At 42.1% G+C, this 16,241-nt stretch overlaps 1 protein-coding gene across 2 annotated transcripts in view; it reads right to left on the reverse strand.

Annotated features, from left to right (window-relative positions):
- Positions 1-16,241, reverse strand: part of ADCY10 (adenylate cyclase 10) — an 80,535-nt gene that overhangs the window by 15,105 nt on the left and 49,189 nt on the right. For both annotated transcript variants that reach the window (XM_086393941.1, XM_086393942.1), the window contains 7 exons: positions 13,630-13,911; positions 13,217-13,507; positions 8,322-8,391; positions 7,525-7,756; positions 5,511-5,618; positions 4,822-5,003; positions 603-759 (listed from right to left, as the gene is read on the reverse strand). In XM_086393941.1, the coding sequence (XP_086250067.1) occupies positions 603-759; positions 4,822-5,003; positions 5,511-5,618; positions 7,525-7,756; positions 8,322-8,391; positions 13,217-13,507; positions 13,630-13,911 (1,322 nt within the window). The remainder of the gene's footprint in view (positions 1-602; positions 760-4,821; positions 5,004-5,510; positions 5,619-7,524; positions 7,757-8,321; positions 8,392-13,216; positions 13,508-13,629; positions 13,912-16,241) is intronic.

A 16,241-nucleotide genomic window follows, 5' to 3' on the forward strand; every position in this document is an offset into this window, starting at 1 on the left:
GCAGTGGAAGCATGGAGTCTTAACCACTGGACTGCCAGGGAAGTCCCCCCAAAATATTTTTAAAGTACCTCAGTTTTTGTTTCACATATAGCAATATCAGTAGATACAACCTATATAAATGTATGAACCCATATAAAAGTACATAAACCCATAGAAATATACAAACCCACATAAAAAGCTATTGCATGCATGCTCAGTCACTTCTGACTCTTTATGACCCTGTGGACTGCAGTCCACCAGGCTCCTCTGTCCATGGGATTCTCTAGGCAAGAATACTGGGGTGGGTTACCATGCCCTTCTCCAGGGGATGTTTCCGACCCAGGGATAAACCTATGTCTCCTGCATCTCCTGCATTGCAGGCGTATTCTTTAACCACTGAGCCACCTGGGAAGCCCATAAAAAGCTATTTGAGGTCCTCAATTATTAAAAGTATAAGGGGATTCTGGGATCAAAATGTTTGACAACTGTGGGCCTCGGCAGAACAATTCAGCCTGGAAGGCTTTTATTATACCTTCATTATTTTGAATTTTGATTGGATTTCATCCGGCTTTTCTCTCCAAGTGAGATTCAGATATATAAAAAGCAGCTATAAAAATACCTACCTGGAAATCATCTTGAGTTTCCAGTGCAGTATTCACTTGCATCAGAGCTGCCAGGTGACAATAATACTTGTAGTGGAAAAAAAAATTTAAGCTATAGATTTGCCACAGCAAGGAGAAACAAGTGGTTTGCTGGTAAAGCTGTGCCAGCCTCTTCTTCCTATTAAAGGATACACACGGGACAAAAGAAAAAGGTATCATCACCAACATACTTGAGGGAAGCACAGGTGCAGAGTCCTCAGTACCAGCGTGGGGGTCTGAATAGACTTGAGTTTGAGGCCTGTTTCCCTTACTTAAACTTAAAATTAAACTTAAAATTAAGTTTACATGTTGTGTCCGACTCTTTGCGACCCCATGGACATTCTCCAGGCCCAAACACTGGAATGAGTAGTCTTTCCCTTCTCTAGGGGATCTTCGCAACCCAGGGATGGAACCCAGGTCTCCCTCATTGCAGGCAAATTCTTTACAAGCTGAGCCACCAGGGAAGCCTAAGAATACTGGAATGCGTAGCCTATCCCTTCTCCAGTGGATCTTCCCAACCCAGGAATCAGACCGGGGTCTCCTCCATTGCCAGCAGATTCTTTACCAACTGAGCTATCAGGGAAGCCCTACATGTAAATTAACATGCACATTAATTTTTTTTCAGTTTCAGCAAGCAATATTTTTTATTGATGTACAGTTGATTTACAAATGTTGTGTTAATATCTGCTGTATAGCACTGATTCAATCACACACACACATATATACATTATTTTTTAAAATATTCTTTTCCATTGTGATATATCACAGAATATTGAATATAGTTCCTTGTGCTATACGGTAGGACCTTGTTGTACATGCATATTAGTTTTTATGAAGCCCATTTTCTCCACTGCACAATGGAAACCATAATGCTTTGTGATGATTAATTAAGATAATTTATTTATATGTAAGAGCACAGATGTAAATCATTTTATTTACATCTATAAATTTATTTATAATTTAGTTATATATAAGACCTGGCCCCTGTCAGGTCACTGCCATTTAAGTGAAATTATTTAAAAAGCACATTTATATAATTTTATCTCATTTGTGTCTGAGGATGACTCCATAATAAAGGAAGGAATAATTAACCCCATTTTACATAAGCAGAGAGTGAGACTCAGGTTAAGTAATTAAGTAAAAGTAACAGAGCTAGAATGTAACAGTGCCAGGACTGCAGCTCCACCTCCAGCCTAGCCAGTCCAGTGTGTCATTTCCTATACACACTGCTGTCAGGACCTAGGTCTTAGCTCAACAAATGAAATGAGTACTTTACACAAATCCATTCTGCTGTGGTCTGAATTCATCCCCCCAAGTTTGAATTCTAACTCCTAAAAAGTAACAGGATTAGTAGTGGGGCCTTTAGGACACGATTAAGTTATGATTCTCGGAACCCTCTTGAATGGGATTAGAGCTCTTATAAAAGTTCCTGGCGCCTTTCCACCAAGTGTGGATATGACAAGAAGTCTTAAGAGGGCCTGGCCTCACTGTACTGCCACTAGGGCCTCAGACTCCCGGCCTCCACAACTGTGAGCAATAGTCTGCTGTTAATAAGCTACCCAGCCCGTGGCACTTTGTCATAGCAGTCCAGAGGGACTAAGACACATTCTGACTATGGGGTGGAAATGCTGCAGGAGATGGTGAACTTCCTGTGCTGGAATTATTCAAGGAAAGGATGACTGACCACCTACCGAGAATGTTTGGGGACTCAGTCTCAGCCTCCGCAAATCATTTAATTGATAATGTAGCCCCCGATCTTTTCTGTTTGTGATAAAAATGGGACCCTAAACTGGCTACAATATTAGTAATTTAACAAAGCCAAGAAAACAAAATATAATTATAAATAACTATCAAAAAAGAGATCTTAAGTAAAGTTGAGAAGGAATAAAGATATCCTAGAGATTCTTAAAAAAAAAAAAAAAAAAAAGAATATTTATTTGGCTGTACATGGTCTTAGTTTAGCTGCAGCATGTGGGATCTAGTTCCGTGACCAGGGATCAAACCCAGGCCCCCCTGCACTGGGATACAGGGTCTTAGACCCTGGGCCAGCAGGGAAGTCCCTATCCTAGAGATTCGTAATGAAGAACTCCAGGTACTCTCAGTTCAGTAACACTGACGACATTCATTCTGTTGTGGAAATTATTTTTTAAAGGTTCTAAGGAAACATGGAGAATGTAAAAATCCCTTATAACAGGGATGAAGCTATGGAAACTCTGACATTAAAGGTATTTCTTTGTGTCCTTATTTTTGAGATGAGAACCTTTTGACTGGAGAGCATTTTAAGCTCTGTACTTTCTTCCTGATCATCAATTTTTCACCTTCTCCTCTTGTGCTGCTGCTGCTACTGCTAAGTCACTTTAGTCATGTCCGACTCTGTGCAACCCCATAGACGGCAGCCCACCAGGCTCCCCCGTCCCTGGGATTCTCCAGGCAAGAACACTGGAGTGGGTTGTCATTTCTTTCTCCAATGCATGAAAGTGAAAAATGAAAGTGAAGTCGTTCAGTCTGTCCGACCCTCAGCGACCCCATGGACTGCAGCCTTCCATGCTCCTCCATCCATGGGATTTTCCAGGCAAGAGTACTGGAGTGGGGTGCCATTGCCTTCTCCACTCCTCTTGTGCAGGAACTTCTTATTCCTTTTACAAAATGGGGCTGTATATTAGGCTTATTGGATTTAGGGAATGAAAATATAGAATGCTGAGTTAAATCTGAATTTCAAAATAATTCTTTTAAAATGCCTATGCCTTAAGTATCTTGTGTGATATAATGTATACTAAACAAAAAAATCATTCATTATTGATCTGAACTTCAAATTTAACTAGGCATCCTTTATTTCATCTGACAACTCTCTGTGACCCAAACTTCAATTCTCTCTTATCTCTCAGAGAGATCTCTACTGAGCCTCTCCCTGCCCCTCTCTCCCCTGGCATCCTCTGAGGCAGCAGGCTTTAGATTCTCAGGAGCCCGATTCCAACCTGCAAAGGGGCTCAGCTCCACCTCATTTCCAACCCTGTCCCCCTCCACCCTACCCCAGTCAAGAGAACACTTTCAGGAAACTGGGGAAGGCAGTTTTTGGTGAGGTTGCAAAAGGATTTCAGCCATTTGCTCATAGACATAGGTATTTGTATCTCAGGCAGAACCTGCTGTGCTGCAGTCCATGGGGTCGCTAGGAGTCAGACACGACTGAGCGACTTCACTTTCATTTTTCACTTTCATGCACTGGAGAAGGAAATGGCAACCTACTCCAGTGTTCTTGCCTGGAGAATCCCAGGGACAGAGGAGCCTGGTGGGCTGCCATCTATGGGGGTCGAACAGAGTCAGACATGACTGATGCGACTTGGCAGCAGCAGCAGCAGCAGCAGAACCTGTAGGAATATTGCTACCGGCCTCTCCCGGGGTGGAACAGATCATCTGTCAGTTCTCCAGATCCCCAACTAGGTGACACCTCTTTTGGTCTTTTCCTAGGTAGGTAGAATATATTATAAAAAGTTTGATGTGGAAAATTTTAAACATACACAATAAAACAGAAAAATATGAGGTACATATACCCAGCATTCAGCTCCAACAACTATCAACATTATCATTGCATCTGTTATTTTACTCACTGTATCCCTCCTCTACACCACCTCATTATTCTTTGTAGTTCTTTTATAGATAAAATTTACATGTTGAAATGTACAGATCTTAATGGTATAATCTTGATCGATAGCTACCCTCTGTAACCCACAGATTTTCTATCAGTGGAGATACAAAAATGGATGGGCCATTTTGAATTTTAGCAGATGTCTTCAGGACCTGCCATTTTTCTCTGGGGCAGGGACAATACCCAGGGTTTTAGCACTGAATTGGAAGATGACTTTGACCGAGGCTCTAGGAACAGGTGGTACAGATTCCCATTGAAACATGGATGGTCAAGGGGTTAGTGGGTGAGACGAGTAGGGGAGGCACTGGAGCTCATCTTGCAAAGGGCTCCTTTACGTTTTTGTCACCTGAACTCCTTTGGCAAAAGCTGCCTGTTAAGTTGTTCTGAGGCAACCCAGCCCTGGCCTGGGAGCCCGCCACCTCTCCCTCACTAGCAAGCCACCTGGACTCCTCGCGCCCGTTAGAGGCCCGCTCTTTGGGGACTGCTGGACTATGTGCAGGTCTCTCTCCTTCTGCAGAGTCAGATGAGACCCCTAGCTCTCTGCAGCTCTTTCCTTACCCTGGAGGTGAGCTCTCTTGGGCCTGTTGATTCTGATTCACATAATGAAAGTGTCTGTTTTTTTCAACCCGAGTCTGGAGAAACAAGGAGATTAAGTTGTAAGGAAAGATTCTATTGAGGAACTTCAGAGCCTTCCTCAGCATTTTTTTGGCAAGCACCATCTGGCCCATGTTGAAACAGACCTAGAAGGAGAAGAAAGGGGAAGAAAGGAAAGAAAAAGGCAATTATTCCAAGCTTGGTTTATATGTTCCAAAAATACTTAATTTAGGAATTTTTTTTTTTTTTTAAGTAATTTAAAGCCCAGGAGCAAAATCCTCCTGTGCTTGGCATAATCTGAAATGTTTCTTGGATATATCTGTGGAAGGATGGTTGAATGACTAGGATTTTGCATCCTCATTGTTCATAATCTACCTCTGAGAAAATGTTTACTTATTCCTGTCCCTTTTTTGGAGGTTGTTACAAAAAATATTTCATAAAGCTGTCACTGAGAGGCTAAGGAAGATCTTGCTGCAGAAAGTGATGGTAAGGAAGTTTGAGTCCCAGGGCTTGGGATCCTGGAGTCTTGGAAAAGATCTGTGGCAGAGGATGGGAGGAGGAGGTAGAAAGTATAGGGATGACTTCTATGACTTCTTCTATATAAAGCCCCAGTGATAAATAACAGGTTAATCACGTTTCTAATAATTTCTTACCTGACCTTTGAGGGTAAAAAAGGTAGCCCATTCAAAAGTCTTACTCCAAGATTTGTCCTTCTTGAGAATTTTCAGCAACCTCTCTCCCTCATTCAAATATAGATAAGCCTGCAACCAGCACAAGGAGCAGAAAATGTTGAGTCAACGGTGATCAGGACCACAGGGGCCATTGCCCCAAACTCCACTGGAGGAAGAGAGTCAGGACCACTCCAGCTCCTGATTCCATCTCTACCTTTAGCCCCTGATCAGAAAGGAGGGGTGGAGAAAGTTCCTGCTGAAGATACATATCACCTTCATGTCCATCTTGGTCACTGAATCTCTCATTCTAGAAGATGAATCTAGAAATCTCCTTCTTTCTTCATGTTGTCATATAAGACATCTTACCTGAAGTTTTCCCCAGGGCAGTTTCCCTCTTTGAGTAATTCCATCCCCAGCTCCCCTATTTCCAACCATGTTCTCATGGCTCCTGAGACCATCCCCACATCCATGAAGGCCAGTCTCTACTTATGGAATGAATCATGGACTGTTTCCATTTTTTTTTTTTCTGGTCAGGGCCATCTTTGGGAGGTAGAAGAGAAAGTTAAGGCCCTTAACAACCTTTGTCACTTCATCTTCAATGAAACATCATTAAGAGAGTCTTGGCACATGTGAACACAAAGGCAAGCTCAGACTTGAAGAGTAAAATAAGGTGAGACAACGTCCCCAGGTCTCATGCAGTCTAAGTGGTATGTGTAGAAGGCTGAAAGGGAGACAAGGTTTCTATGCTGGGAGAGGGGGATGCAAATGGCACATTGTGGGACCCTGCTCTAGGCTCTGCTTCCAATCAATCATTGTTTTCCTGAACATTCATCACTCCCTGTAGAGTGAGAGGAGGGTGAGCACAGGCTCAGCAAGTTGGCCCCCAAGGCTACCTAAACCTTCTCTTTCTGGGATTCACTGGCCACATCACCCTCTTCTTCACATATGTGTATAAAATACATATTATATTTTGAAGGCTTTCCTTCAAAATACTTGAGAACCAGAGCTTACTGACATTTTTAATAGTTTAATTTAAAAATCTTATATAAATCTAAGTTGTAGGGGTTAATTAGGCCACACTATAAAATCTGGATGGGTCCACCAGTGCAGGCATGAAGGGTGGCAACCACGGCTACTCAGGTGTGGGAAGCTTTTCCCGAAGCTGGCTGGAAGTCAGATGAAGCAAGGCCCAGAAAGACATTTCCTCAAATGAGTTCATGGAAGCTTAGTCCAGCCAGCTACTCTATGAAAAGTGATCTAAGGTCAAATAAGTTTAAGAGAAATAATATGTCCCAGTCCTAGCCCAACCCTCCAGGAGATTTCTGTGCATCTTAGCATATAAAGGCTCTGAATATTGGTAGTATAGAAACCTGCTTATCTTTATTCAGTTCAGGGCTTCCCAACTTAACAATGAATTCTTTCATTTAATTATATGTATCAAATCCCCACATTTCTAAGGGCGTATTGCCCTGAAACTTATTTACAGTTATCCTGGAGAAGCATTCACTAGTGCTTTGGTAGCCTAAAGGTATGTATGATAACTTAGCACAAATTACATGAAAACCAAAGTGAGTGAGCCCCTTCATAGATCACAAGAGTAAAACTAGATTTGTTCTTATTCAAAGACCTACAGGTATTGTGCTGACAGATATTTGGGGAAGACAGAGGGCAAATGCATCTGGGACATTACTGAGGAAGTCTCTACTGAAACTGAAGAGTTGAGACCAGAGTCTCATATAGGTAGACAATCCATAGCAAGTTTTTAAAGGTGGCAATATAATGTATAATGGTAGTTGCGGTTTGTTCTGACTTTCTTCAGTCTCAGGTCATTTGCCCTCTGAGCAATTTGATTTTCAAAGTAAGAGGCTACTGGCAGGAATCAAGAACACGAAGCAATAAACAAAACAAAACAAAACAAAAACTAGAGCTTCCCTTCTGGCTCTCTGATCTGTAATTTGTCTCAAGGATGGAGGTGATCTGGGTAGAAACAGCTTACCATATAATTATCACCCAAGACGAGATAAGCAGACACAAGTTCTAGGAAGTAATATAAGGCTTTGTTGTTTTCTTCCAAAGCAAGAAAATGGTGAGCCAGAGGCATGATGACAATCTCTAGGATCTCCTCACACTGGCACGATTCCAAAGGGATGACATTATCTTCAGACATCTTCATTTTTGTTATAATGTTATCAAAGAAACTCAAGATCTTTTCTCTTATTTCTTCAGAACTGTCCAAATGCAGAAATAAATAGGAGTAATAACTTGTAGATATAGATAGGATTTGATATGAAACTATCTTTTAAAACAAATAAAAGGGCAAGATAAGAAAACCTAATGTAGGGACTTCCCTGGTGGTGTAGTGGTTTAGACTCTGAGCTTCCAGTGCAGGGAGCTCAGGTTCCATCCCTGGTCAGGGAAATAAGATCCCACATGCCACACAGTGTGGACAGAAAAATAAAAGAAAATCTAATGTAGATTTCCTCCATTTGGTAGGTTTTAGCATCTGTAAAATAACTCAGGAAGTATGAATCAGATACTACTATCTACGTATTTTCAGAGAGGAGTTACATACAGCAGAGGACATGGGGTGTCGTGAGGTGCTACGGTCTGTCTTGGGAAGGACCCACCACGATCCTGCTCAGTTACATAATGACTGATTAGACTTAAAACATAACCCTCTGACTTGTGCCTTAAAGAGCCAGAGTACTGACCAAACAAATGATTCTAACAATGGTCTGAATTTAATGCCAATTGTTCATGCTCTACTTTCTAAACAATTATAGATGACTGTACCTGAGATTTTCAGAAAATATTTCAGATTTCTTAGAAGTCTCTATTCTTGAAAAAGTGATCTCTTCTTCAGCTGGAAAATAAACAAACAAGTGAGTTGTATCGGTCGTTGAAATGATCACGTGGCAGAGATGTCTGGGGTATACTGAAGCTTCCTGTTCCCTTTCCACAATAAAATTGTTGTTGCCTAGCCAGGATCTACATTTCTCAGTCCTTTTGCATCTTTTTCTTTTTCCTTTTTTGGTCCCTGTCATGCTGTGCAGCTTGCAGGATATCAGTTCCAAGCCCATGTCAGTGAAAGCACCGAGTGAGTCCTAACCACTGGCCCACCATGGAATTTCCTCCTATTACATTCACTCTTCATTCACTCTTCAGTGAAGCCATGTGTTGAGTTTAAAAATGGGATTCCATCAGAAATAATATATGTCACCTCTGAATTGAGATGGTTAGATATCTTCACCACCTTCTCTTTTCACAGGAAAACAAATTAATTGTGGAGATCTAAGGGATAGCAAACCCACAACACAGATGGAGCCTGGGTCCCTGACTGACTGTGAACAAGGCTCATTGTCAAAATGCTCACTGGATCATTACCTGGACAGAAAAAAGCTATCATTCTATTGTGTGAACCCACTGAAATAGTGGGGTTTGTTTTAGATGATAACACAATCATAATTTACTACAAGTATCCTGGAGGAGGGCATGGCAACCCACTCCAGTATTCTCGCCTGGAGAATCCCCATGATCAGAGGAACCTGGCAGGCTGCAGCCCATGGGGTCACAAAGAGTCACACACTGAAGTGACTAAGCACAACTCAAAGTATAAATTAATAATGCTGAAGAAAATGATGTCAGCTTCTAACAGAGAAATTGACATTTAATGGAATACCCCCAAAAGGGGAATAACTTAAGGGCAGAGAGCCTTGAATTTAAAACCTTCAGTCTATCCAGACTGCAATAGGTTAGAAAATTCCATAAAGATCTTAAAACAGAAAACAAATGAGGATTGTTGAATCCAGCCACTTCTCCATTCGAGGAGATGGAACAATCCTAGAGAGTAGAAGGGACTTGTCTCAGATCTGTTAGTGATATAAGTCTCCGGACTCCAAGATAAATGCATTACTCCACAGATCTTTCAATTTATAAAATGCAGTCTGAGTATCTACTACCACCTTCTTCTGAAAGCCTTCTGTGCCTTTGCCCCTTAGAGTTAGTGCCCAAACTTGTGTGTCCAATGGCCCCAATCAGCCTCTATCATCATCCTTTATCATACTGTATAAGGACTGATTTGTCCACCTCTCCTAGTCTGCTGTCTGGCTTCCCTGATAGCTCAGTTGGTAAAGAATCTGCCTGCAATGCAGGAGACCCCGGTTCCATTCCTGGGGTGGGACGATCCTCTGGAGAAGGGATAGGCTACCCACTCCAGTATTCTTGGGCTTCCTTGGTGGCTCAGCTAGTAAAGAATCTGCTGCAATGTGCAAGACCTGAGTTTGATCCCTGAGTTCGGAAGATCCCTGGAGAAGGGAAAGGCTACCCACTCCAGTATTCTGGCCTGGAGAATTCCATGGACTGTATAGTCCATGGGGTTGCAAAGAATCAGACACGACTGAGTGACTTTCACTTTCCTAGTCTGCCATCCAGTTCATCTCTGGTGAATAGAAGCTGAATAAACTGAATTATGCCTTTATCCTCCTACTCCTCTAAAACTTTCTTGTTAGAGTTACCAGTAAAAACAAGTTGCCAGATCCAAATATTACATCTTTGTCTGCATCTCATTATACCTCTTGGCAGTATTTGCAACAACTGACCTCTCCTTGCTTTTACCAGCTTCTGTAACACCCATTCCCTTGCTTTCTTTCCTCAATGGCTGCCCATTTTGCTGGCTCCTTCTGCTCTATCGATGTGCCTAGAACAACCTCTGGCACATATAAGAAACTCAATAAATATTTACTAAATGAGTAAATGAAATGTTGAATGAGAAAATCGCATATTGAGAAGATCAAAGGGATAAGAGGAGTGGTCCCTGAAGAATTAGGTGGAGTAGGTGGAAGGAAAGAACCCAGGAGTGAGTCCGTGGGCTGTCCATCCTTAGAATGGATCAAAACTTAGAAAATAAGTTTTTAGGAAGGAGAGAGAATTGAAAAGGGAATCAACTTCACTGATTCATACCTAGTGCTGTGTTCTTGAAACTCGTATGATATTAACATGCCCTTCTCCAATATTACTTAAAAGCATACCTCACACTTAGGGGAGATTTGGAGATAACAAATGTCTTTGTTTTTGTCTTTCAGCCAAGACTGAAACAGGATATTATAGCAAAGACATTGCAAAAAGAAAATTTCATAAAAACTCTAGGAAAAATGAACTTTTTTTAAGAAATCTATTCACAGTATATTACTTAGTTCTATAACAGCAGTTACATAGTCTTAATAATGTAGATACTTGATTCATTTATCTAATGATAGTGCTATAACAACATTGGGAGAGAGGTGCCCAAGAGTGGTGTAATAAAGTTAGATTTTCACCTACCATAGCAAGACTAAAACAGGTGATGTCAGAATTTGATTTTTTAAAAAGCAGCATTAACATATCACTTAGCATATGGAGGTAACGACTAGAAAGAAGAGCTAAGTTAAAAATATTTCCCCTTGTGACTGCCCTCATGGTCCAGCAGTTAAGACTTTGCCTTCCAAAGCAGGGGGTACAGGTTCCATCCCTGGTTGGGGAGCTAAGATCCCACATGCCTAATGGCCAACAAAACCAACATAAGCAATATTGAAACAAATTCAATAAAAGACTTTAAAAATTTTGTTGCTATTCAGTGGCTAAGTCCTCTCTGACTTTTTGTGACCCCATGGACGGCAGCACACCAGGCTTCCCTGTCCTTCACTATCTCCCAGATTTTGCTCAAACTCATGTTCATTGAGTTGGTGATGCCATCCAACCATCTCATCCTCTGTCGCCCCCTTCTCCTCCTTCCCTCAATCTTTCCCAGCATCAAGGTTTCTTCCAATGAGTCGGTTCTTTGCATCACGTGGACAAAGTATTGGAGCTTAGCATCACTGATGTCCTTCTGATGAATATTCAGGGTGATTTCCTTTAGGATTGACTGGTTTGATCTCCTTGCACTCCAAGGACTCTCAAGAGTCCTCTCTAGCACCACAATTTGAAAGCATCAATTCTTTGGTGCTCAACCTTCTTTATGGTCCAACTTTCACATCCATATATAACCACTGAAAATGGTCCACACCAAAAAAATAAAAAAATCTTAAAAAAAAAATGAGAAGAACTACTGAACATACGAATGGAGGACAGTAGGTCTTGGGACTATTGTTTTTATGGTAAAACTTTCAGGAAATCTAAAAAATGTCTTTAAAGATATCTAGTTGATACCCTTCTAAATAGGTGAAAAATTCTGATAAGGGAAATAGTTGAGCCCTAGCCTCACTCAGCTGAAGGTGCTGATGAATGGACATCAGCAGACATTTCTCAGAGACATCCCAACATATATGCTCCGGAGTGAAAGTTATGGTACATTGGAGAACCTGAATAACTCAAGTTGTTCTCTCTGGTGGCCCTAGCCAGCCTGCTGAAGACCAGCTCTGCTCCAATTGACCTGTCTGCTAGCTGCCAGCTGATTTTACTCCTCACCAAACAAGTAAATTAATTAAAACATACATATTTATATTATATATGTATTTGTAAAGTAAGACTCACTGATTCCAGAGAGTCTGGAGTATTCTTTCCCTTTTATCTGTCAGTCAACTCTTTACTATGAATACTTTCGCTGGTGCTTTGACTGTAGCCCTACGTTGGGACTCTTCACTGAAGCTACCTTGATCTGGTCATGTATCTTCTTTAGCTCTCCATTGCCTGCTCTCTTAATGTTTGTTTTATTCCAGCAGTCCACTACTAGGGGTCTTCTCACACTCTTAGGGGTACTCTTGGGAGCAACTTAAAGTGGCAGCAGGCTGACTTTTTCTCCCAGGTGAGTTATATCTGATTTATGGGATAAATAAATCCTTTCCCAAACTCTGGGAGGGCAGGTTGATCCTGTTTCAGCCACAGGGTGCTTTGGCTTCATTAGGTATGAGGTTTTCTGTGTCCTCAAACCAATTTCAAAGGAGACACCTTCCTAGGGTTGGGGTGATGAAGGAAGTAACCCACTTGGGGGTACACAGTTACTCCTCAGTTCTTGCCAAATCTCCCCACAAATCCTAGCCTTCTCCACACTCTTCCTCATTTCATATCTTGAATGTGGATGAAGGATCCAAGATAATAGCTGATACTCAACTATTTCCTTTGTATATTTTATTTGTCTGTACATTCATCTATTTGCCTCACTTTGGATTGCAACATTCATTGTATCTAGGTACTTGGTACAAATTTTAACATCATGAATCCCTGTCCTGAACCCAAGCCCTCTTTTCTGGGACCCTGACCTGTTTAGTCCTGGCTAATTCTCTCCCACTCATACTCCTTTTCTACTGGAACCTTGTTTCAAACTACACAGAGAAACAGCATTCTTATCTGCCAAGAAACATTACTCCCTCTTGGGTCATGCTCCCCTCCTTGGGTTCCACCCCTTGACGTGATTGTCTGTTTTACCCCTTTGGAAATTATCATTTGAGCTCCGGTCATACCTCATTTCTACCAGAGTCCTTATCCCCATATCCATCCTGACAGTCTCACAGTGAGATTGGTTCTGCCAACTCAGTTGCAGGTACACTCCTCAACTCTCCCTGCCTCACTGACCTACACTGCTTAAGTCTCATCATTTGTGGTGTCTGAGCCAGAAGAGGACTTGAAACCCTCATGGTCTAGATCTACTCCTTATAGGTCTTGCCTTTGTTTTCCCCAGGAATAATTAGGACTAATTAGGAATGAAAAAAGTTTACTTCGAAATCCATGGGACTTAGCCATCTTCCTAATGGTATCCAAGTCCAAGGTGTTGAGCCGGATATCCACTGCGAAGTGATGAAAGGGGACGAAGTCTCCACTTCGGCAGGGCTCACACCTGTGGGCGTTTTCTTCCAGAAAGCGGGCGCATTTCAAGTGCATCGCTTTCTTCTGGTCCTTCAACCACAGCTCATAGGCTGTTTTCTGCATCACTGGGCTGCAGAATCGAATGATGTGGCACTGAATCACCTCACTTTCCAGCTCACGGAGCTGTTCCTCCTCACCATGGTCTAGAGAAGACAGAGACACCATGGAAAATAAGTCAGCCTCTGCTACAAAACACAGATCCATTCCTTTATCAAAATGTGCCTTAAACTGAAGGAACTATGATTCATTTCCAGGCTCTACTCACCCATTCCTTCAATGAGCGGCTTCAGAGAAAGGGATCGATAATTCACCTCAAATGAAGCTGCGTTCTTTTCTAGGGCCATTCGGAGCTCCTTGCCATTCTGGAAACAATCAAAGATGTTGGATTCCACAAGGGTTGCCAGGGCATTGATCATCATCTTCATGTCCCAACAAGGGAGAATCTCAAACAACAGCTCTGTAGTGAAAGTTAGGCCAATGATGGCAGCACATCTCACCAACATCTGATGGGACAGGCTCATGCTATCCAGCTGGACCAGAGAGATTTCTGCAGGTAGAAAGCCACACAAATTGGGAATTAGTCATCTGTCTTTATCAAATGCATTCTAGAGATGGAAAACTGTCCAGCTCTACAGTTCCTGTTCATAAAACTATACCCAGTTGAGCTAAGCCAAAAGAAGTATTTGCTTAGTACCTACTTAGCAGATAGCACTCAGGAGTAAAAAGATGGAGATGCTATGACCTAAAAATATGCATGTCCCATTGGCCACGGCAATAAGATCAATTTCAAGGTGTTCTGATTTGGTGTTAAAATGTGACAGGGGTGTGTGAGGAGAGGAGAGGTCATGGGAGGCCACAGTGGTCAGAAGGGGCAGGACCCAGGAATTCCCTGTCAGTTCAGTGGTTAGGTTTCCAGGCTTTCACTGCCAAAAGCCTGGGTTCAAGCCCTGGTTGGGGAATTAAGATTCTACAAACTGCCCAGTGCAGCCAAGAAAATAAAAAGGAGCAGGGCGTAACTTCCATGTTCTGTGCTGACTTCTCCAGTGGGTCAGTCTCTATCTTTTTCACTAGCTACCCTATCTTCTTCACTAGCTACCCTAATCTACTTCGCTAGCTACCCTGGAACTTCCTGGCAATAAAATTTCTCTTATCTGCTCCAGCATTCATTTATTCTTGTGACAGTTCAGTTTAGTCGCTCTGTCCAACTCTTTGCGACCCCATGAATTGCAGCACACCAGGCCTCCCTGTCCATCATCAACCCCGGGAGTTCACTCAGACTCACGTCCATCGAGTCAGTGATGCCATCCAGCCATCTCATCCTCTGTCGTCCTATTCTCCTCCTGCCCCCAATCCCTCCCAGCATGAGTCTTTTCCAATGAGTCAACTCTTTGCATGAGGTGGCCAAAGTACTGGAGTTTCAGCTTTAGCATCATTCCTTCCAAAGAAATCCCAGGGCCGATCTCCTTCAGAATGGACTGGTTGGATCTCCTTGCAGTCCAAGGGACTCTCAAGAGTCTTCTCCAACACCACAGTTTAAAAGCATCAATTCTTCGGCACTCAGCTTTCTTCAGTCCAACTCTCACATCCATACATGACCACAGGAAAAACCATAGCCCTGACTAGACAGACCTTTGGTGGCAAAGTAATGTCTCTGCTTTTCAATATGCTGTCTAGGTTGGTCATAATTTTTCTTCCAAGGAGTAAGCGTCTTTTAATTTCATGGCTGCAGTCACCATCTGGTGTGATTTTGGAGCCCCAAAAAATAAAGTCTGACACTGTTTCCACTGTTCTCCCATCTATTTCCCATGAAGTGATGGGACCAGATGCCATGATCTTCATTTTCTGAATGTTGAGTTTTAAGCCGACTTTTTTACTCTCCTCTTTCACCTTCATCAAGAGGCTTTTGAGTTCCTCTTCACTTTCCGCCATAAGAGTGGTGTCATCTGCATATCTGAGGTTATTGATATTTCTCCCGGCAATCTTGATTCCAGCTTGTGCTTCTTCCAGCCCAGCATTTCTCATGATGTACTCTGCATATGAGTTAAATAAGCAGAGTGACAATATACAGCCTTGACATACTCCTTTTCCTATTTGGAACCAGTCTGTTTTTCCATGTCCAGTTCTAACTGTTGCTTCCTGACCTGCATACAAATTTCTCAAGAGGCAGGTCAGGTGGTCTGGTATTCCCATCTCTTTCAGAATTTTCCACAGTTTATTGTGATCCACACAGTCAAAGGCCTTGGCATAGTCAATAAAGCAGAAATAGATGTTTTTCTGGAACTCTCTTGCTTTTTCCATGATCCAGCGGATGTTGGCAATTTGGTCTCTGGTTCCTCTGCCTTTTCTAAAACCAGCTTGAACATCTGGAAGTTCATGGGTCATGTATTGCTGAAGCCTGGCTTGGAGAATTTTGAGCATTTCTTTACTAGCGTGTGAGATGAGTGCAATTGTGCAGTAGTTTGAGCATTCTTTGGCATTGCCTTTCTTTGGGATTGGAATGAAAACTGACCTTTCCCAGTTTTCATTCTTGTGACAACTCATTATTATTTCTATGATCAAGACCAAGTGGCAGAGAGCTCCTAGCTCCAATTCCATCTAAGCTTGAGTATCAAAGCTCACATAACTTCCTGGACTCTTGACCAGTACATCCGTCTATTGCATCACCCACATCAGGACAAAATATGAACTCTTCAACCTGTCCACAGAACATTGTAGAAACCAAGCTAGTCCAGATGTAAGCAGGGATAGCAGATGTAAGCTTTTATATGAAGAATAAATAAACAACAAGGTCCTACTGTATAGCACACAGAACTATATTTAATATCCTATAATAAACCATAATAGAAAAAAGAACATGGAAATTCCCTGGAGGTATAC

Source organism: Bos grunniens, chromosome 3, assembly GCF_055505025.1.
Source record: "Bos grunniens cultivar Pamir isolate PY7600 chromosome 3, Bosgru_T2T1.0, whole genome shotgun sequence".
NCBI lineage: Eukaryota > Metazoa > Chordata > Mammalia > Artiodactyla > Bovidae > Bos > Bos grunniens.